Source organism: Photinus pyralis, unplaced genomic scaffold (genome assembly GCF_008802855.1).
Source record: "Photinus pyralis isolate 1611_PpyrPB1 unplaced genomic scaffold, Ppyr1.3 Ppyr1.4_LG7, whole genome shotgun sequence".
NCBI lineage: Eukaryota > Metazoa > Arthropoda > Insecta > Coleoptera > Lampyridae > Photinus > Photinus pyralis.
In genome coordinates this window covers 18,270,373-18,293,171 of record NW_022170738.1, presented here as the reverse complement: position 1 = coordinate 18,293,171, position 22,799 = coordinate 18,270,373, and the positions used below count along the sequence as shown (strand labels likewise).

At 36.4% G+C, this 22,799-nt stretch overlaps 2 protein-coding genes and 1 long non-coding RNA gene across 3 annotated transcripts; 2 read left to right on the top strand and 1 right to left on the bottom strand.

The window, feature by feature from the left end:
* The first annotated feature begins 6,319 nt into the window (after positions 1-6,319).
* On the top strand, positions 6,320-16,289 carry LOC116176096 (dopamine receptor 1-like). Its single transcript, XM_031494569.1, has 3 exons — positions 6,320-6,354; positions 7,211-7,443; positions 14,994-16,289. The coding sequence occupies exons 1-3, from the start codon at positions 6,320-6,322 to the stop codon at positions 15,614-15,616; spliced, it is 891 nt and encodes a 296-aa protein (XP_031350429.1). The 3' UTR covers positions 15,617-16,289.
* LOC116176086 lies at positions 9,962-10,179 on the top strand. Its single transcript, XR_004146417.1, has 2 exons — positions 9,962-10,021; positions 10,078-10,179. It is a non-coding gene; the product is annotated as an uncharacterized LOC116176086 (long non-coding RNA).
* LOC116176084 (methionine--tRNA ligase, mitochondrial-like) lies at positions 16,187-21,119 on the bottom strand. Its single transcript, XM_031494554.1, has 3 exons — positions 20,905-21,119; positions 20,653-20,847; positions 16,187-16,689 (listed from the first exon to the last, which is right to left on the bottom strand). Exons 1-3 carry the CDS (start codon positions 21,014-21,016, stop codon positions 16,301-16,303), a joined length of 696 nt encoding a protein of 231 aa, XP_031350414.1. The 5' UTR covers positions 21,017-21,119; the 3' UTR covers positions 16,187-16,300.
* Positions 21,120-22,799: the final 1,680 nt, after the last annotated feature.

The window sequence follows — 22,799 nt, the reverse complement described above, 5'->3', positions numbered from 1 at the left end:
ATTAATGTTTTGCGTCATAGTAGCGTGGTAATTAGCTTCAAGTGGTGGATTAACCCGCGCCGACAGAAAAAAATTTAAATCAATCATCCGCGAGCTTTGCGTGAAGAATTAAATTGTTGATGAAGGGATATAAACAATTCAGTTAGACCGAAGAACATGTTTTTTTGTGATTTAAATGCATTTAATAACCTAAAATAAGGTAATCGTATTTTTCTTGTATTTGTATGCTCAACTCATTACCATGCCTTTAAGGGTCAAAAGAATTAAACTTTTGTTGGCACCATCATATTGTCGAAATGTGCTGATATGTTTTAGTTTGAACCCACCTAGAACGGATTTAAAACATTGTTTCACATAGAACGCTAATTTTAAAGAGTGGATACCTTATAGTTTCAGAATGTTCTATTTTTAAAAATTGCGCTATAAAAGATGGGGTTGTAATTGCTTTCGTTTAAAAAGGGCTTAAGTAAGTTCTCGACTTTATAACGGGTTCGTAGGAGCGCGAATTATTTTATAATTTCAGGCAAAGAAGCAAAGTTCACCTTCCTAAAAAAAGGGTAATTACAATCAACTTTAATAATCGTGAACTAGTAAAGGGAAAAAATCTCTTTTTATGTTTTTATGATTAAATCTGATATAGATTAGACGGATTACGTTTTAAAATGTAATCAAAATTGATGTAAATGTTGCGAAATGCAGAGCTTGATAAACTTCAATACGTCAAAGCACAATATTGAAAAACAAATAGTTCCTTTTATTTCTTTCGCCTTTGTGAGTTTTTAGAGAACTTTTGAAATACCATGCTAAACTCTATTTTCGGGTATAATCCGATCCGTTCAACCGTAAACCTCCAGCAGCGATAATGTCCACCACAGTAGTGTAACCATAAAAAATAAAATTGTACAAATAACCAAATTTTTTCCTATTTTCTAACTATATACAGTTGGATTCGTGTTATTTGAAGACGCGGTCGTTTTGACCACGTTTCTCATGTAATCATTTTTTGCGAACATTGGAAATGGAGAAATATAAGGGCGCTGTGATAAAAATATAGAAGGGAATTCTTTTCATATGAATATATTTGAAGGGGAGGAAATTTAAGGATCGAAAATTTCGTTAACTAGACGTATGGAAATAACTCCACAAAGTATTTTCCCTTCGGAACGACGATTGACACTTGTCGATCGTTTCCCAAATGAATACTGTGTTCCCTTTTTTAGTAGTTCATTCGCTGACATGGAAAGGTAACAGAGCAAACCATTTCTTTCAATGTAAGTGAAACATTATCGTGCGTTTTCTGTTTATTTTCAATCACTATTTCAATTAAGCGTACTTTAGCTAAAAGAAAACGACTTGTAGTTGCAAATGCGTTGGCATAGAAATGACACTTTTTTATTCCGTGGACTGAATCCGCTTACTTGCTATTCCATTCAAGCGTCACTTTTCTTCCCGGATGTATTAAAAGGTAATCAGGGGCAAAAGTGACAGTAGGTGCACCATGAAACGCCAATCACAAATTAATAATTAATGGCATAGTGTAAATACACTGAGGTACCTGCATATAAACATTTTGGTCCTTGCATCATATTTTATAGTCATTATACCGTACTCTGTGTCTCTTTGAATTTGGGAGTCTTTTTGTACAACAATCTTACAATTAAATTGGAATTTATTATTACCTATACCGTGAGAATCGTAACATTACAAGGTATCTATGAGTATACATTCTTACACTATGATACAATCAAACAAAATTCTTTCGTTTAAGTTCGCATTTTTACATCTAAATTGATTTAGTTCACTTAAATCTAAAGTAATATAAATTATTGAAAGACACATATATTGTTATGTAAACTACGTCATTCGTACAATGGTACCAGCAGCTATAGTAATGATGGGCCACCCCCTATGAGCCGAATTTCAAGCTTTCTTAAGATTAAATGTGGTTGTCAATTTAAATTGGCCACAATTTTGATCATAGTATTTGTGTTCGAAGTCAGTGTTGTTTTGCTTAAGAATTATTAAATGTTTAATTTTGTATAAATAATCGCCTTGTATTGCGATTGCTTTATCGTTCAGTGAAATTACGTTAAAACATTTGAGGGACATCTTGAAACAATTGCGTAGTGATTTTTTAATGGCTTACCTCCGGTAGGGGGCCGCTGGTCTTTCATTCGAAGTTCTGCTGGTGACTAATGTGATTTTGATTGATGTACGTTAACAAGATGATAAAGAAAAAGTTTCTGTAAGCATTTTGGTGAAGACAGTCAGTCTTGGTGGTTATAAAGTTGATGTAGAAGAAAGTTTAGATAGTGGTCGGAGAGATTCTGTTACGTCGTTATAAAAGTCTTGAATGTTATAATTCAGGGGGCCGCTGGTCTTTCATTCGAAGTTCTGCTGGTGACTAATGTGATTTTGATTGATGTACGTTAACAAGATGATAAAGAAAAAGTTTCTGTAAGCATTTTGGTGAAGACAGTCAGTCTTGGTGGTTATAAAGTTGATGTAGAAGAAAGTTTAGATAGTGGTCGGAGAGATTCTGTTACGTCGTTATAAAAGTGAATGTTATAATTCAAGCGTTGTTTAGGCTTATAAAAAAGTACTTAGTGTTGTGTCTATTAAGCAGTAATGACAGGTGGGTTTTTTTCTATAAGGTTTTCTCGGTACTCGATAAAGTGAAGTTTATCCACCACCAAAAAGCCACTATTGCAACATCAGTTGGTGTTTGTATTTTTTTGGTGTCTTTTCTGGATCTTTTGGATGTTAAGGATTTATTAATATTAACGTAATTAGAGCTTCATTTAAATTTAATGTTTCAATCGATCACATGTGGGTGGTATTTGTCCTCAGGCGTCGAGTGCATTTCTTTCTTACAGCCTTGTTCATTGATTTTTGTGGAATAAATCATCTGTACATGATAAGATTTGTGTTTAATCGAGCCCAAATTACGACCCAGGATATGTGTTCTCAAGATAAATTTTCACCTCACCCAGGGTTATGGTAGATGTCAAACTTTTTGGACTTGTTGGGAGAGGGATAAGGCTGCTAAGTTTCCGGCATAATTAAATTTAACTCTTGTCGAGATTTTTCGTAGTAGCGGATGCCGACGTGCCTTGGGAAATTTTATAATCAATATTTTCGTATAAAAGGTTTTATCCGTATATGAGTTTGATTGCCATAATCGAGGCCATAATTAAGTATGAGACATTCATCCGGATCGTTAAAAGGGTTCAAATAAACACGATTTACATGAATTCACACAAACGAAACTTATTTTAAACACACAAATCAAAATAATCATAAAAACAATCCTTAACAAGGGCCGTTTATGACCCCGCATAAGCGTTCGATCACAATTAAACAAATTAATGAAATCTTGAACTACTTACAGTTTTCCGTTAAAATCACAAAAATCCGAGCAAAAACCATTACCGAACTTATAAATCATATCGCACTACACTTGTTCTTTAACTTCTCTTCGGGTCACAGGAATGTAATTTTACTCCATCGAACTAGACTGACTGGCCAAACACACGACATATGAAACGATGGCCGTTCGAAACGAAATAGACGAGACCTTCAATACAAATGCTACACCCAACTTTTAAGTCTTTCTCCAAAACATCCATTCGACCTCGACTTTTACTCGGCGAACAATACGAAACGCAAGACGCGACGCTTCTAAGCTTTTAACGAACAGTCCCCCGGCTTCGAAATTGGCAAAAAGCTCATGTTATATAATGTGCCTCTCTTACTATCAAAATTCAAAAAGCCTCCTCCAATTATCAAGCACGTAACATGACAACCAATCAATACTACGTTTTTCTTATCTCAGATAATAATTTTCTACGAAAAGCATGCAGTTTGACCCTTAAAATGCATTCTTATTGCTAATAAATGACATCAACTTTTTAAAAAAAGTAATCAAAGTGCCCATAAATTAAAACAGAACTGTCACTTAAATGATTTCACAAAACAGAAATAAACGATAAATTGCCCTACATTTAAAAATTCTAGGGAATAATCTTTTACAAGGTAAAAATAAACCACAACTAGATACGCAATAATCGTTCCGTGCTTAAAACCTCCCCAGACTAATTAACTAATTTGAAAAGACAATTTGACTAACAGTTATTAATTCAGCGGTCTAGACGAAATATCGACATCCACATTGTCCTATTTGTCTCACAAATTTTATAATAAACTGCCCCCAAAAATACGGTCTTTACCACTACACCAATTTAAACTAGTCATCAAGCAACTGTTGATATCTCACTCCTCTTATTCTTACGATAAGTTTTTAAATTGTAAACTTTAATGTGAATTGTAACCTGTTTTAACTTCACTCCAGTACAACCTTGACATGTGTAAGTACAATATGTATAACAACACGAATTACTTATATATTATTATTTATTATTATTATTGCCATTGATTACATAGAAGTGTATTACCTACTGCAGCGGATCTAGTTTAGGGCAGCATCTGCTGTATTCGCTGTGGCAACGGTGCGAAAAGTCTCCCCAACCACTCGACAAATGATGCGTCGAGTTTGAAACCAAAGGCCGGCCCTAAAAATGTTGACATGAATATTGTAGAGAATGTGCCGTGTGGAACCTACGATTCGTATACAGAAAAATGTTCAGCAATTTACTTAAAGTTAGAAGAACCTATCTTGAGATCCTTGCCCCTATATATTGGAAGACCGGTAAAACATTAAAGTCACACTTGGTAAACAAAGTCCAAATTGAGGTACTTTACAAAACCATCATTGTGATATAGCCCTCCCAATGAACCTAATTGCTAATATTTTAGCTAGCCACCAGATAGAGCCCTAAACGTGCGTCGTTAGACACGAAATGCTGTGTTTGTAGTATTGTTATTTCCAATCCTTATACATGACTAAACACCAAACAAACATACCAAACAAAGCAGACAGAAAGAGAACAAAATCTAATACGAGGAAAAAATGAAAATTATCAATAACATTACGGTCTGCTGATGGATATTCGGAGAAAATGTGTTACATGAGCTTGAGCACCTTTTACCCAAAATCGTGCTGAAACCTTCATTTTCATGCCTACTTTCTATCAGGAAATTTTGGTTTCCATGACAGAGGCAGAACAGACAAAAGTTTCTATATAAAAATTGAAATGTTATATTAAAGCACGATTTCGGGTAAAATTTAATACATACAAAACTCGTCAGTAAAATGACATTACTTGACTCGGAAATTAAAGTACTCGGCCCCATTGAGGCCTCGTACTTCAATATTTCCTCGCCAGCAATATGACATTTTCCTGACTCTTATGTAAATAACTATTAATTTCGCTACCCGCCTTAATTTGTAATGGCGCTATTTATACGCCCACAGTATTATCTTAATATAACGAAAACTCAATTTCCTGAAATTTTTCAATTAACTTTAGATATTAAATTTATAAGCATTCGTCGAAATAAAAAATTACCGGGCACAGATTTCCTTTTAACATTAAACGAAGCGTGACCTACAATAAGTTTTGGATTGCAAGCGTTTTAAACCCCTTAACAAATTTCATCAGGCGTATGTATATCAGCAGCGTATACTGCTATATGAAACGGAACTTCGGCCGCGAAATATCGGATGCCTTTGGCGCCCTTAATATGCGGGAACCGTTAATTTATCAATCCCCTGAATTGCGCTTAAGGGAATCCAACTGCAAACACAAAAAGCAGGATACGTCAACGCCCAGAGCAAGCAAATATTGAATCTCTTAATAATGAAGGTAACTCATTTCTTCAAGATTTTATTCTTTCGTTCTCTGTAACGGTTGGATATAAGTAACGATTGCGTAGCCCTAATTTAAACGGATGTAATATTTTAAGAGATATCCGCATTGCTGAAAATAAATTCCTGGAATGAACACGGAAAATACACATGTAGGGCGCACCGCTTCTAAACAAAGGTGTCAAGAATGTAACCATTTTTCCTTGATAGGACCAGCGTTTCTTTGAATGCATCAATAAATGTGGCCAACTATGGGGCGAATCAGACCAGCAAAACAAATGGAGAGTGAGTTTCCAGTTAATAATGAGAAACGTAACAGGGATAAAAATAATAGTCAGTGCACAAGAGGAAAGTCCGGAAGTCATTTTACATCGTGTTCTGGTCCTTTTGGTCCAGAAGCGGAGTGGCCGATTACTCTTTCCATAGAGCTTTAGAGCTACGTGGTGAGAATAAATTTACTAGGGCAGAAAGTGTCTTATTGTCAGAACTGCAACGGTGAAAAATCAACTAAGCCAACAAAGGAGAACAGTAACGTAACAAAACATACGTAAAATGGTTAAGCGAGAGGTTATCAAGAAAAACCTGCTGTGACAAAAAAGGCTCGGAATTCAAAAGACTGCGAATTACAACATTAAAGCATTAAAACCTGAAAGACGAGAATAAGTTATGAAAACAACCCCTAAAGATAAAGTTTCCACTTACCCTCCTCCGACAGATAATAGAATGGGTTTTGCATTAAGTGGATATCGTACATAAAACGATAATGAGTTACAGGACGCAACAAAGCCGTAGAAAATGACGTCCCCTAGTAAACATTTTCCCATATTTACGTTTTTCATTTAAAATTTCGTTTGGCAAAATTGTATTTCGGCAAGAAAATACGTAAGGCGATGGAAGGTATGCTTATCAAGAATAGAGAACGAAATGTAATATTTTCTCATCTTTCACTTTTGATTTGAATTTTAAAGTAGGCTACATAGATTTTGAAATTATTAAATTTCTCTGCAGCCACCCACACCTTATAGTATTTCACAAACTTTTTTCTTCCGTTGTCAAAGTTGTGCCTTGTTTACAATTATTAATCCCTGATTCCGCTCATCCCTTTTTTGTTAAGTTTAAGTAAACGATTTTTCTCCTATTCGAAATGTTTTCACACAAACGAGAGATTGGCACTCGCCGTTCTGTAAAATCTTTACAAACGTTTAACGCGAAGTTAATTTTCGGGATTGTTCCCATTTAACTGATGCTTTATTTCACAGGGGAATTAATTAAATATGAAACGCTTTAATTAAGATCTGCAGGGGGGATTTATTGACAACAATGTTCAATTATTAATTGACTTAAAAGTCGCTCAACTCGATGACAGTATTGCCCTCAAATGAATGAGCACGTTTAGTTGAACTGAGTTTCCAACATTCAATTGAAATGAAATTTTATTTTTAGGTATACACGATGGGTAACTAGAAGAGTAGCTGTGGGGACAATAGCGACAGTATGGCTTCTTGCTGGATTAATATCGTTTGTTCCCATATCATTGGGTTTGCACAGGCCACCGCAGCCGCTGGTTTACAACGCGGGTGGACAAAACTACCCTACGTGCGCTCTCGATCTCACTCCAACCTACGCCGTCGTTTCTAGTTGCATCTCGTTCTACGTTCCTTGTATTGTTATGATAGGTAAGAGACTTTCAATGTACCGTATATTTTTGAAGTAACAAAATTTGCATTGTGTAAAATCCAATAACATTCAGTACATATTTTGATATCAGCCCGATCTGTGTAGCGGCATGTTTGATGCTTTTGGAGTGAATTTCAATTTTCCAACGAAAACCGCAGTTTTACAGAAATCAATTCCGTGTAATTCAAACTAAATCGCAAACACACTTTGCTTTGTCTTTACATTTTTGACACTCAAAAATCTTCATCCGAGGGATGCATGTTTCTTACACATTTAATATACGTATTCAGTTACAAAATACTGATGTTCCCAGACCAAAGTTTGTGCACTAATAAGTTTGAGGCTAAATATACAGTAACCATTTGCAACATTTTCAATTACCTACATGCGAAAGTTATTTTAAAAAACTGTTCGACAAATTTGTTCCTTAACTCATCAAGTATGTACACAACAAATTTCGTGGAATTGTCTCCATTTTCGTTGTCCGGCCAAGAATTGCAGTGGAACATTTTTTTTTCGAATTTTCAAAAACTAAATTCCAGATTCGTCATTTTCATGTTCAAAAACCCCCAAATACAAAATTTCGTCCAAATCAGAATTTTTTTTCGCACCCCAAGGATTTCGTGGTAAGAATTTTGAAAAAAAATTTCAAAATCGAATAGGTCATACCCGAAAACATATTCAAAGACGTGTTACCCATCTTTGTAGGTAACTATTATGGTTCAAATTTCTTTGGGATCGCTCCCAAACGAAACACACTGGACCCTCCGTTTATTTGGAAAAAGTGCTTGTCTTGATCCTCTCTATCACCCAATTTTTTTTACATGCGGTCATGTAACGCCCTGTATATAAATCTATAAATATTCTGGTACCATTACAATAGGTAAATATATAGAAATCTTCCTAAAATTGTTAAGTGGCCCGAATGACACCGTATTTGGGGCTAATCCCATGTATTTATTATAATAAAACCCGATTAACAATCGGGATACATATTAAACTCACAAGAAATTTTAGAAAAACATTTTTTAATATCAAAATATTAATTATAACAAACAAATTAAGTTGGAAAATGGAAAATTCGTAAAAAAAAACCAGGTGTCAAATTCTTGACAGAATAGCTTCCTAGCTGAAACCAAAAATTGCCAACATATGTACGCACTTACAGACGGGAAAAATTTATTCTTTAAAAGTTGCTTAAAATGGTCTAAAACGTCGACATTTGATGAAATTTTGAAATGTTCAAAAAACGGCTATCGCAATAGCTACCTAGCACATGCTAGGAAGCTAATGGCCCGTATGAATAAAAAAAAGCAAATGCTTATACTTGCAAAATTTAAAGTAAATACTCGTAAGTGTTCCTTCGTACCGGGCGATTTAGCAGCGCTGCTAAGCAGAAGGACAGGACGTAGTGCAACGCTGCTAAACAGACCAGTATGAAGGGGCAGTTACGAGTATTTACTTTGAATTTTGCAAGTATAGGCATTTGCTTATTTTTATTCATACGGGCCAATGTTTCATAAATAAGAAAATTGCATTTCTGCGCATACGCAACACAATTTTTGCGCATGAATTTTGTTTGCTTTTATTAAAGGGACTTACCATAGAAATTTCGTTTAAATTGCTTCAGAAACAAGATCGTTGCGTTTTGCACATATGCAACACAATTTTTTGACTTTGACAATTTTTTTCTCCGTTTTTTGATAATATAACCCGGCCCAATTTTTTGTAGGTTGTACACAGGAAAATAAGGTCTTCCAAATAATAGAATAAAAATTTTAGGTTGCTATTTGAAAAAAAAAAGTTCGATGCCGTTACGGCGCTCCAAAATTTCATTTCAAAAATCCGGCCCGTTATTTTTCTGTTCGGTATGCCTAAAACATATATACAAAATTTCAACAAAATCCGTCGAGCCGTTTTCTCAGAAAATTGCCAACAAACGTACGTACGTACCCGCTTGGCCAAACTTATTTCCTTTCTTAAAAAGCCACGTCATCCACTTCTCACCTCTTCATCCCTCCGCCACCTCTGTACATTTCCATAACAAGTGTTCTACGTCCTTTTATTTATTCTACACATTCTCCATTTTTCTTTCCCTCTCTCTTCATTTCCCCACATGTGTCTCCCTATTGTTTTAATATTTTTTTCTTTTTCTTTGGTAGCCACTCCCTTATTAGCTCTTTATAACTACTACTTTGGCCTGCATTCTCTATCTTCACCATCTGTTTTGTATTTGTGAATCCAGATCCCTTTTTAGCAGCTAATTTTTCATCTTTTCTTCTACTGCTCTCCTCCTTTCGACCTCAGCACGTCCTTGTCCATCTCTTTCGTTATATTTCACATTCAGCAATAGGTACCCACATAAATAACACAAAACACACAATATCAATAGACAATACAAAAATTCTACACAAAACCAACAATTACAAAAAATTAACAATACTAGAACACTATGAAATTCACAAAGCGTCAAGATCCTAATTTCGACATCAATTCAATGCATACTTTCACATAACACGCCACTGCCTCATACATAACCTCACATACTGATACACACACACACTACACTTAAAACATGTAAGTAATTAATTTATTTCTGATATACGATTTACTAACCTTTAATTCAATTTCAGCGCTCACCCATACATTCAATTTTATATAAAAATATGGACATTACATCATACATTTCCATCTTGTTAAAAAATGTAATTCAGTAGACGGTAAGATAGATTTTGAAAAATTTCACGCGTTTAGCATATATATATATATTTCAGCTACGGCCTGATGAAGCCCTATAAGGCGAAATCGATAGCCCATAGAAAAACAATAAAAATTATAGGTTTTTTATTATACTTTGATATATTAATTAACACGACAAAGCCTATCATGGAGTTCTACATAAATCACATCTTCTGTGTACTTTTTCCAGTTCGCCCCATTCCTCCTACCTCCACATACCCGTTCCGTACATGATTATCCCACTAACCATTGTGTGAATATGCACTTTCTTGTTCTAGAATCATTCTTTAACCCCCTCTACTTTATCCATATGTCTCTTAAGTACAGGTTAAAAAATAAAGTTGGACTAAGTGGGTATCCTTGTCTTACACCATTACATGTGAAAAACACTTCAGACCTCAATCTTGTCTCTCCATATAGTTTCTCGATCTTCCTTCTGATCAATTTTTCCATCATCTTCCATACTTTTTCCCTTTCAACTCTGTCAAACTCTGCCTCATGAGAAACGTGAACACCTTTCCGCCCTTTTTTTCAATCCCTTTTCTACCAATCTGTGTAATACATATATGCTGTCGATCGTTCCCCTCCCTTTTCTGAAGCTCATTTGTGTTTTTTCCAACATTCTCTTCTCTTCCAATTCTTTTTTTAGTCTTTTGTTTAGTATCATTGCATAGATTCTATACGCCATAATCATTATAGTAATTCCGCTATAATTTGCCACATGATCCTTGTTCCCTCTTTTGAAGATCGTCGCAATTAGCCCTTCCTTTCATTCTTCCGGTAAACACTCTCGTTCCCATCCTTTTTGCTAGATTTATCATTCTTTCCTTGATCCTATCTGTGGCGAGAATCCACTTCCCATTAGCATTACCTATCTCGTCTCTCCCTAGCGCTTTCATTTTAATTAGTTTGTTTAATTGGTGCTCGATCTCCTCTCTTGCTATCTCACCGCCTTCAAACTCCTATCTTCCTTTCTGTTCCATATCCTCCTCCTTCTTCTTCCTTCCTTGTAGTAACTTGACAAAATTTTGTTTCCATTCCCCTTTTGTATCTCTCTCCTACTTATTTCTATTCTTCCTTTTTCCTCTGTTTATCATCTTTCAGAATCATTTTCTTTTTTATTTCCCTTGTTTGCTTTTCGTATTCTTTCTGTTTCTCCATCTTTTTTTCTTTACGTTTTCTTTCTATGTTCACTATGTTTTTCCCTCATAACCTCCTTCCTCTTTTCCCATATTCCCATGTTCCGCGATTACTACCTTATTTCCCCTTACTCTAAACGTTCGCGCCTCTTTTAGATTCGCCTCTACTTGTAGGTTTTCTTTTTTCCATTCCTCTGTTCTCTCTCTCTCTCTCTCTCTTCCCTTTTCCAGCTATCCTCCCTTTATCGTTATGTTGTTCTATATTTTTACTCCTTCTTTTCTCTCATTTCTCCTTCCATCAATTTCTTCATTGCTTTCTCCATGTTTTCCTCGTCGCTAGCTTATCCACAATTTTCTCATAATATACTCTACTCTACAACAACTATCTATCCGTTCTTATTAAACTTTCTTCAAGTTTTTCTCCAGATTCTTTCTGCTGCTCTATAAATTTCGTTTGATTCTCTTCCCTTCATTTATCCCTATCAGTAAAACGAGTTTGATATAGACAATATAACCACATTTTTTAATATACCTCCCTGCATCAGAATCGCCATTCAAAACACGCCTGAGAGTGCGAAAAAACGTCATTAAAGCACTTCAGGTCGAGCTGAAAGACTTTACATGAAAACGTGTATAAAACAAATATCTACTTACCGTTTAACTTATAAATTGTACATAGTATGATGAGAAAATTGCGGAGACAAATTTAGTATATTAAGATACAAGTGTATAATCAAGTCTTTAAAGCACGCGCAACGAGTTTAAGGGCACGACGCAAAGCGGAGTGCCTTTAACGTTGCAAGTGCTTTAAAGACAATTATACACGTATATCTTATAGTATTTTTTATTATACCTGCAGTATAATTTAAAAATAGGAAATACAATGAAGTCATATTGACGTTATACTCGAATGCATGTCTAATTAAGTGGGATGGGTGTTCGTAATTTCACGATTGCCATGGAAATGTCACTTGACGTTTGCTTAAAAAATCGCATCGTCTTTGTGAATTAAACGATTTCCGTTGAAAAAGATAATACACCGTCCATTAAATCGATTGTTGTAAAATCTAAACAAACGTTGGTAGGTGTAAAATCCAAATCCAGTAAAGCCTATTATAAAGAATATGAAAAGTTGTTTCCATGGATGAATAGGAAGTTACGAATACAGTCTTAAATGCATCCATAATGCTGGCATATATGAAGGAAATGTCAAAGGTATTTAAATCTTCTATATTTTGGTGCACTCATTCAAAACTTTAAAGCAATGCTGCGATTAAAAAGTGGAACAGATTTGGAAGCATACCCTAAATTACGCGCGTTTGTGAAAGCTTCAACCAAAGGATAGGTACAAAAGCCAAAGAAATGTTCTGCATTTACAGAAAGCGACCTAAGAGGATTTTTTATTTCATCCAGATGACAGTTTCAAAAGTCATACTTGAAGTATCGTTACTTAGCAACTTTAAAGCACGTGTGTTTTAAAGGCCTTTTTTCGCACGCATTTGAGTGTTTAAAACGGAGATTGTGATTCAGGTATAATAAAATAGTTATTTATATAACAAGAGCGCGAAGTTCAATTTCGCGCATTAACTTCGCGCTAGCGTTATATACAATATTTTTTCTACAACTGAACCGATTATTAATTAAATTGCTGTTTAAGTTCAACTTTGTCCCGTGCGCGAAATACTTTTTTTCACTGTTGACGATTTCGCGCACGTTGTCAATAGCAACCTTACTTATTAATTAACCGTTTAAAAATCTAGTACTTCGCGTTTCGAAATCCGTCAGAAAATGACAGGTTTTTTTGACAGTTGTAGAAAATAGTTATTTATATAACAAGAGCGCGAAGTTCAATTTCGCGCATTGAGACTGAAGGTATTTTGACGAGGCGAAGCCGAGTTAAAATATCAGTCAAATGCGTGAAATAACTTCGCGATAGCGTTATATACAATATTTTTTCTACAACTGAACCGATTGTTAATTAAATTGCTGTTTAAGTTCAACTTTGTCACGTGCGCGAAATACTTTTTTTCACTGTTGACGATTTCGCGCACGTTGTCAATATCAACCTTACTTATTAATTAACCGTTTAAAAATCTAGTACTTCGCGTTTCGAAATCCGTCAGAAAATGACAGGTTTTTTTGACAGTTGTAGAAAAAAGATTTTTTTTTTATTATTTGAACATTGAACTGGAGTAAGACCTGAAATAGCATGGTAAGTAAGATAATCTGTATTAATGCTATTTCATGTCTTACTCCAGTTCAATGTTCAAATTATAAAAAAAATTTAAAACATGTTTTTGTCTCCGCAATTTCCTCATCATACTATGTACAATTTATAAGTTAAACATTTGTTTTATACACGTTTTCATGTAAAGTCTTTCAGCTCGGCCATATTCTCGTCGAAATCGATAGCCGTTCGAAAATAAAAAAAATTTTGAGTCTCAGTTAATTTTCATCATATATTAATAATCACTCAAACAAAAATAGAGTCCTTCATCAACAAAGTCCTATTAAGTGTTTTAGCGCATTTTTCAAAAGTAAAATGAACGCTATTGTCCGCACTTTGTCCGCCTGTCTGTCTGTACCACTACTAGTCCTCCAGGTTAAGCTTTTTCGTTGTGTTTTGTGTTTTCTTTCTTACGCGGTTTAGTACAGCCCAGAGACCAGAACGATGAAACTTTATTTGGATCGGTCACTTCCTTCTCGAGTCATTACTAATTCTGTGCGGGGAAAATGCGCTTTCGGCGGTCGCGAGTGACCACGTTTTTAACTTGTTTAAATTATAGGGATAGCAGTAAAATTGAGTGTCCGAAACCGTGTTAGGTCGTTTGGCTCAACGAACGCTGATCCTCAGATCTTTGCCACTTATTTACTTTACTAAGCACATGCTACACTAGGTGCATTATCCGTCCCCTATTCTAACCCTAACGAACAAACGAACGGCGGACACGGTCAACCTCCTTCTTTATCAATATCCTGATTTCTGAACTATCCACATCTTTTTCTTTGCCGAAAAGAAATAAGGATTTAAGTCTACCCCACCCAAACCGCTGCAGTAGAGATAAAATAATCGGCCCTCAGAACATAATTTAAGAGCAAACTCTGGTCGTAGATTGTAATTGACACACTCGCAAAGTTTGTGAAGATTAAAAGCTACGTGCAAATTGTTACGCATTCAATTCAATTAATCAATGTAAAATGAAATTGCCTTGTAGTACGGCTTGCGGCGAAATTTTCAAAAAATTAAAACAAAAGGTTTTCGCCCTAAGGCGCCTTTTTGCATGCATTGATCAGTATTTCCCAAAAGGCTGTATAGCTATGTGCATTTTTTTTGTGATAGAAGCATCTATGGTCAAAATTTGAAAGAAATGTCTACATAAATAAAAGTTGGCATTGGTTAAAATTTCAGAAAAAGAAAGTTGATATTGCGCAAGTTGCGCATGCGCACATTAATCGTAAAAAGCTACCGAATTCAAAAAGCATAATTTAAAAGAACCCTATAGGCAGGTAGAGATTAATTTATCGTACCATTCCAACGACTTTCCAATCGGTAATCTACCACTTGCCCATAAAACAATTGTTTAATCTTGGTATATGAAAATGTCAAGTTATTGTTAGCTATCTATTTCTAAATTGACTGTAATCATTATAGGTAATTTTTGTGTTTGCAGGTATCTACTGTAGGCTGTACTGCTACGCTCAAAAGCACGTAAAAAACATACGTGCAATAACGCGACCCATAGACATACCTGGAAGTAACGATACAAAGAAGAGCCTGAAACAGAAGAACAAAGCTCTGCACATTCACTTACACAATCACCACAGTTCCCCGTACCATGTCAGTGATCACAAAGCAGCCATTACCGTTGGTATTATAATGGGCGTCTTTCTCATTTGTTGGGTACCATTCTTTTGCATTAATATAGTAGCGGCGTTCTGTAAAACGTGCATACCGGATATTACTTTCAAGATACTAACGTGGCTAGGTTATTCAAATTCCGCATTTAACCCTATCATTTATTCCATATTCAATACCGAATTTCGGGAAGCGTTCAAGCGTATCTTAACCGCCCACTACCCAGACTGGTGCAAATGTGGCTACGAGTCGGTCTCCCTGAACACAAATGACAAGTTCATTACCGACCACGGTACAAAAACTGTCATCGTAAATGCTAGAGGAAATGGATCCTTCAGAGAGTTTTCGAGTGAACATTTGAGTACGGAAACGGTGCGTCAAACTAGAGTTAATTCTACAGAGCGCAACGGACTGGATGACGATGCAAGTGCCATTTGACAAGACTGTGATAATATTCGGGATACCATGGTATAGCCAAACTGGATGATTGACCTACTTTCGGGGTCGTGAAGCGACTTGATAAACGGCTGTGTCATTTTTCGTTTAAACCATTTTGAGGATTATTCGCCAGAGCGATTTATTTGCAGAATTAGGGTATCTACGTAAAACACTATCTACGAAATCTGATCTAATAGATGTCAGTGTATATTGGTGGTAAAAATTGGTTTAATGTTGTACAAATAATGTAAAGCACTAGTCATTAATTGTGATTCCTGTCATATCATAAATGTAACTTCAACGCGGTACGTGTAAATAGCATATCGTAATCTCAAACTTCCTACGCGGTTGTGATTTAGTTTATTCCACTAGAACTGGTCTGCCCTTCTTAAAAATGACAACTCAATCTACAGGGTGTGTGTACATATTAAGATAGAATAGTTAGTTACCTACCTGTGAGAAGCTCTCTAATACGTTCACTGCACTTTAAATCAACATTAACATATCTTTTAATATTTACAAATTGTTATAAATTATACCCAATATTGTACATAATTTATTCTTATCCAACATTCGTGCTGATTACTGAACAAAATCAATGTTTTATACCCTTACTATAAATGTATCTTGGAAATACGTGTACATAGAGAAGGAAATAAAAATGAAAACTGTACATTTTTACTGTTACAACCTACTATTTTTCTTCCTCTCGTCCAGAATACGTTGGAAAATGACAGCCGTACTTGTTGATAATTTAACCTGTTTGAAACTGGGGTCGTTCCACGATTGACTCCGCACTTCTTTCCATAGCCTTCGACTTTTAGGCACGCTCATTTTGTTCAATATACGGTCGGAAATTGAAGGTATTATGGGAGACAGTATAATACTGCAGATCCTCAATGTTTCCAAAGTTAAATGCAAGACGACGTTCAATTGGTCCATCGATTCCGGCTTCTTCCTTAATTCCCACGGTTTGATGCTCTCGAAAAATAAATTCGTAACGTGCAGCGTTGCAATAGTTGCATCGACCACCTTATAAAAGTTTAAGTCCGAATAGTGTTGCTCGCATATTTCTGAAAAGAGAGTAGAAGTAAGGTAAGTCTACAGAAAACAAAATTCATATCAGATATAAAAGACGGTAGGTATTATTATTAATTCCGCTTCAATCTGATTTGTTATCCGAGAATCCGCCGAAAACGCACACACCGCTCGCGTTCTATTGATTAGACAATAGCCGTGTGTAGCTAGGACTTCTGTACTAACCGAGCTATTGAGAAGATAATGAGAATTGGTTGGATTAATTCAGCGATAATAGAGGAATATACATGCGATTTTCAATATTAATATTACCTAATTAATAAGCCAGTGGGTGTAAAGCAAATTCAAGTTCTGATGATCTTGGGGTAGAAACGAAAAGTTTGACTTTTTGTGATGTTATCGTACCTTTCTACTCACATTTTTTAACTACGCTACTGGATTCTACGTAGAAAAACCTAGACTAGGCAGTTTGTACGTTTTTTTCTATCTTACATGGGTAGTAAAAAAAGTCAAACTATTGATTTTCATCCTGTATCTCATCAGAAATAAAGGTAGATTGATTCTGTTTGTGGTAGTACAAATTTCACAAAAAATATGGCACAGGGTTGCGAAAACTTCTTTATCTGTACAGCTGAAATACACAGGATACACTGCAGTCTCAACCAAAATATGACACACGGTACATAGCAAAGCACAAACGTAATGAGAAAAAAGAACGACGATAGGTAAAAAGGATATGACAAGATCTGATGAAATGAATTCAAAAAGTCCAAAATCAACCTAAACGGAACTATTTTAATGATGGCAATAATTATTTTGGGGCATTGGCATATGAACCCGTGTAAATTGACTCAGAAACAGGTTTGAAGACCTATAAAATTTGCTCTTTAGAATATAGGTACTCCCGAAACATTTACCTACCCACGGAAGTAATTCGCCTCCTAAAAATTCATCAACGTAAAATCAACCATCCGGTATACTTGCCGTGGATATCCGCTCGCGAAGACTGGCCCTGAAATATTCAGCTTCAAAGAAACTTACTTCTGGAGCATTCTCCTACCCAAGGCATCGATTGTGCCAAGAACACGCCAGGATTATTGTCCTTGGTACATCCTCTCCGGAATGTTTGCTACCAACATTGGTGAAAGCTTGCTTCAAACAAATTTCCGGAATAATCGCCGCCGTTAAATTTGGCATCGGAAGAACAGCCAACGAAATTTCCTTCCTCGCAATATTCGGGCAACATAAATCATATGATGCCCACCAATTACCTCTTTCTCGTCATAGTTTCTTCAAAATCTCTTCAACAATTCTTCAAAATCTCTGTAAACAAACTAAAAACCTCTGGAATATCTCTCAAAATCTCTTCAAAATATCTTCATAACGTCTTCAAAAACTCTTCAAATCTTCTTAAAAATCCTTTAAGTCTCTTCAAAATATCTTTAAAATCTTTTAATATACTCTTCATAATCTCATCGAAATCTTTTGAAAAATTCTTTTAAATCTCTTTAGAATTGCTACAAAATCACTTTCAAGTTTCTGCAAAATCTCTTCGAAATTACTTAAAAAATTTTTTTAATCTCTTCAAAATATCTTCAAACACTCTTTAAAATTTCTACAAAATCTCTTCAAAATATCTTCTAAATCTCTTCAAAGTCTCATCGAAATCTCTTGAAAATTTTTCAAAATCTCTTCCTTTGTTCCCCTCTTCCTCTCTTCTTCTTTTCCTCTCGCCCCCTCTTCTTCTTTTCCTCTCTCCCTCTGTTCTTATGAACTAGGGATTTAACGGAAGTGGTTATATCGGAAGCGAATTCGGAAGCGGAGTTGTTGAATATGGTTTATCGGAACCGGAATCGGAACCGTAATCGCAGGTAGAAGAGACTGTCACATCCTAAACAATACTAATATTTATGTAGATCAAATCAAATGACTAGAAAAGAAGCAAATTATACTTTGAGGTATTCGCTCTCAGATTATTCCCCAACTAACGCAATTCAATGCGGTTAATTAACTGGACTCATACGCACTCAACCCCAAATTATCGCTCCGGACATTCACAACAAATTGCCCAGCTAAAATATTCGGTTGCAATACAAATCGCCCCAAGGTAAATTCGCCTGCAGAAAATTCAGTATCGACCCGGCCATTTCACCCCGCCATGGGGGTAGTGGAATCTCTGCTCGACTACGGCACTGATCATTTCTGGTTCGAATATGGGCTCCTGTTTACAGCGGTTGGGGTTAGACGAGATTTTGCTTGTTGGCCTTCGGACATTCGATGCCACTAGGTACATTAATTGTTCCAGAAATATTCTTGGCACTCCAGGATATTATCCCTAAGCATATATGATCATCGAAATTCGCCCACCAAAGTCATCGCGGCAAATTCACAAGACGAATACTGGCCGATTAATTCATAATAATACCATTCTCTCGGGAATTAAGTCTCGGGAATATTCGCCTTGGAATACTTCCCTCCCCCCCTCCACCGCCAAATATAGAGCAAAGCACAGACCATTCACTGAAGCTGAATTCCACCTGCGAAATTGGTACGCAACCCCCCCCCCCCTTCCTCCCAAGGAGTTACAAATGGGAACGCTCACTTCCGAAGTATTCGCTTTGAAAGAAACTCACCTCCAAGTAAATTGTGACTAGGAAATTGCTATTGAAATACTTCTTCTTGATTTTAAGAGGCAAAAAAGCTACAAAAAATCGCCCATGAAAAATTTGCCCCCGGAAAATTCACTCCCGATCCCTAAGAGCATTCGTTGGATTCCAACCATCCAGAAAATTCGCGTTTGGATTTTACTCATAAGATCTTGCCTCTCCCCTTTTTAGAAATAATCATAATATTCCTTGCCGTAAATATCAGGTAATTCGAGACGATAGAACCGCCTGCACAAATTCACCCACTAGGTACTTATATGGCCCGAGAGTCTCCTTATAAGTAAACTCACCCGCGTGATTATCACCTCACCTTCCATCCCTCAAGGAATGCCACTCCGGAAGCGTGGAGAATCGTTTCCGAAATATTCCCTTCGACGGAACTTGGCTCCGCGTAACTTCGGCTTTGGTACAATCATCTCCGTAGATAGGGGATTTGCCTCTGGAATATTCACTCCCGACATGATGGCCCTAATAATATCATATATTCCTCACTCAGATTCGTCCGACAAATGTATCCCCAGCGGGATTCCCACTAAGTTCGCTCACAAAGACCGGGCCTAAATTTCTTAAAATTGGCGGAATATTAGATCCGGCAATTTTATAATAAAAACTTGTCCCTGGATTTACGGTCCCATGTATATTCGTCTTTGAAATATTTTTCCGGACACTCGCCCTCGTAAATTTCTACGAAGCTGAAGTCCCTCAGGGTGAATATTTCGTGGAGGACCTTTCCAGAGCGAACAATTACAAGGCGAATATACCCAGTAAGTATGTACCGGAAGCGGATACACTGAGGATGAATATCCTCATGTGATTGGTACGGGAAAGAATATTTCGGAGGTTTTGTTAAATTGTTAAAATGCTAAAATGTTAGATTAAGCTTATTACCTTGTAACCAATTTTGTTTAGTTTCTAAACCCCAAACCAGCAATTTATGAGTACCTCCTGGAACGTAGTGATCATCATTCGCCAGCTCATGAAACCCTTCTAGGTCATTTCATTATAGGGTAATGGATGGCAAAAACTAGCACATAACTTCGTCCAGATGCCAATTCTTTAAAGTACATTTTCTCGTTTCAATTATCATTTAAATGTGTGGAACGTGCAATTTTTAACGACTTCCAGTTCTTTTTAATTTCGCCGTGAAGCAAAATAAAAATTTTCGAATATTAACTAATTCTCTAGCGAAACGCAGAAAAGCAATATCTCGTGCCTAATTATTCTTTTGAATTCCCACTCCCATTTCAATGGCAGAATAAAAAGAAAATATACGATTTTCTGTCATCGCGAGACGACTTACAAAACTTCATAGAAATTAATTTGGGGATTTACCTGGCAGCTTCATGACAGCGTCCATTATTTTCTTTGTCACGTCCATGGAAGCCACTCGTTCAAAAGCTTCAGAATCAATTTCCGGAAATACCTGATTAGGATTTAAAGCAGAGCTGCAGCAGCGGCTTAATAAATTACCCAATGTATCCGCCAGCTCCGAGTTGAGAATGCGGGTAAGTTTTGTGTCACTATAATCTAGAAAATTGCGATTAAGTCAATAATGTAGGAAAAATTTCATTTTAACCCACTTACTTCCATCCGAATGAGCCACCCCCTCCCTCAATAGAAAGTACCTTAAACCGTCGCACGTGTACAATAAACTTCTATTAAATGGAGAAACGACGTTGTTCTTTGATTTAGACATTTTCTCATCATCCACGGTCCAATGAGAATGGCAAAAGAGGGTTTTGGGAAGTTCTAAATTCGCGGCAAGTAGAAATGAGGGCCAATAAATACCGTGAAACCTAAAAATAATAAAGAATTTATTATAATTCCGGGAAGATGAATTTTTCCCCAGTGTTTTAAATTCTTTCAATATTTTTCTGTAATTCTAAGACCGAATTTAATAAACGTTCGTAGTGTGGAGCTCTGTCAACAGGTTGAGAAACGTGTTCAAGTCAAATTGTATTTTGCGCATATATATTTTTTTATCGAATCTTTTCTTACCCCACAAAATTTAAGTGTCACTCATCTACAGCCGTTTTACATATATGAGAAACCTAAATCCACTTTAGTGTTCATCAAAGTGATTGTTGTTGGTTTATAGGAGTTTGCGGTAAAATTTGCTTCTCCGATTTACGTAAACACATTTTAAACACGTATTGTTCCATATTTACGCTATAATTGTAAGTTAATTTTATTTCCGCAACTGTACCTATTGACATCAAGATAAAGAGTTTTCTCAACTAAATCAGTGAAAAAATAACGATTTTCACACCTTTCGATCCAAATGTAGGTCATTGAAAATCCATAGAAGTTACCTACGTCTAAAGCCTGAGCACGAACGCGTCTGAGCATGCAAGTGTGGACGTCCATCCGAAGCAGAACAAGGAAAGGAAAACTGCCTCGACCCATTCGTTGTGCGTGCTCGGAGTGATCCAACCGCTTTCGGTCCATCAAAGGAATTCGTGCTTGGTTCGTGCTCAGTGTGGACGTCGTGTGCGTACGTTTTAGCTTTTTCAATTGGTTTGTAAAGACGTCCCGAGCACGACTGGAACGAACACGCACACTTGCGCGGTCTACCTCGTGCGTGGGCAATTTTTTCCTTACATTTTTCCACTCGAGGCCGTACCAAATGCCACGGCTTGCCTCATTCGCGTGCGTGCTCAAGTTTGTACGCACCTTTAGCCATCCAGGTACAGAGTTTCCACGTTTTAATGAAATTAGTGAGATTTCGACACCTATTGGTCTAAATACACATTGCCACCAAAATTGCGTCAAACCTTTGGCATCGAAATAATGCATTCAGTCATTTTTCCAATGAAATCGATATTAAATAAAGACTTAAATTAAGTGCTACTGCTATACACTTTTAAATAAAAGAAAACTAGAAGTTAATATTTGAGAAATTGCTGTAGAACTGGAATTTTTCTTCTTTGCCCATTCGGCCGTTGTCTGAGGGGCTTCTGTTGGGAATAAAAGGTTGAAAGGGGGAGGTCCACCTCTTGAGATTATAAGTTTTCGTTTGATACCTATATGACGTATGTAGCAATTATCACTTTTAATCGCACCACGGCAGAACAACCCTCCTACGTGCAGTCCTCCGCAATCTCTGAATGTTTACGGAAATCGCTACTAGTAGTTTCCGAGCTACGAATTTTTTCTCTTTTTTTCTCGTTTTTTTCGCTTCGTACCAGTCACCCCTACGATTGCCGGAGAAATTTTCTCCACCCCGTCGAAGTTGCGCTCGACACTCCACCCCGATCCTATGGGCCGATGCCGTACGTTCAACTGTCTCGGATCCGCGAATTTTTTAGTACGCGCGCACCTCCTCAAGCACGCTCACCAGCCGCACATTTCTAGGATCTTCCCAGGTACTATTTTGTCTTAAGTAAGTAACGCGAATTTATGTAAAGAATACCTCCAAAATTTCACCAAAATCAGCTCGTTTTTTTAAGAAATTAGATATGAAAAGTAAGAACCTACCT

Excerpts from the sequence above, each read along its gene's own strand:
- LOC116176096 (XM_031494569.1), top strand. The coding sequence starts at position 6,320 with ATGGTTAAGCGAGAGGTTATCAAGAAAAACCTGCT. Across the intron at positions 6,355-7,210 it reads GTTATCAAGAAAAACCTGCT|GTATACACGATGGGTAACTA; the intron begins GTGACAAAAAAG and ends TTTTATTTTTAG. Across the intron at positions 7,444-14,993 it reads TCCTTGTATTGTTATGATAG|GTATCTACTGTAGGCTGTAC; the intron begins GTAAGAGACTTT and ends TTGTGTTTGCAG.
- LOC116176084 (XM_031494554.1), bottom strand. The coding sequence starts at position 21,016 with ATGTCTAAATCAAAGAACAACGTCGTTTCTCCATTTAATAGAAGTTTA. Across the intron at positions 20,848-20,904 it reads GGTGGCTCATTCGGATGGAA|ATTATAGTGACACAAAACTT; the intron begins GTAAGTGGGTTA and ends GCAATTTTCTAG. Across the intron at positions 16,690-20,652 it reads CGCTGTCATGAAGCTGCCAG|AAATATGCGAGCAACACTAT; the intron begins GTAAATCCCCAA and ends CTCTCTTTTCAG.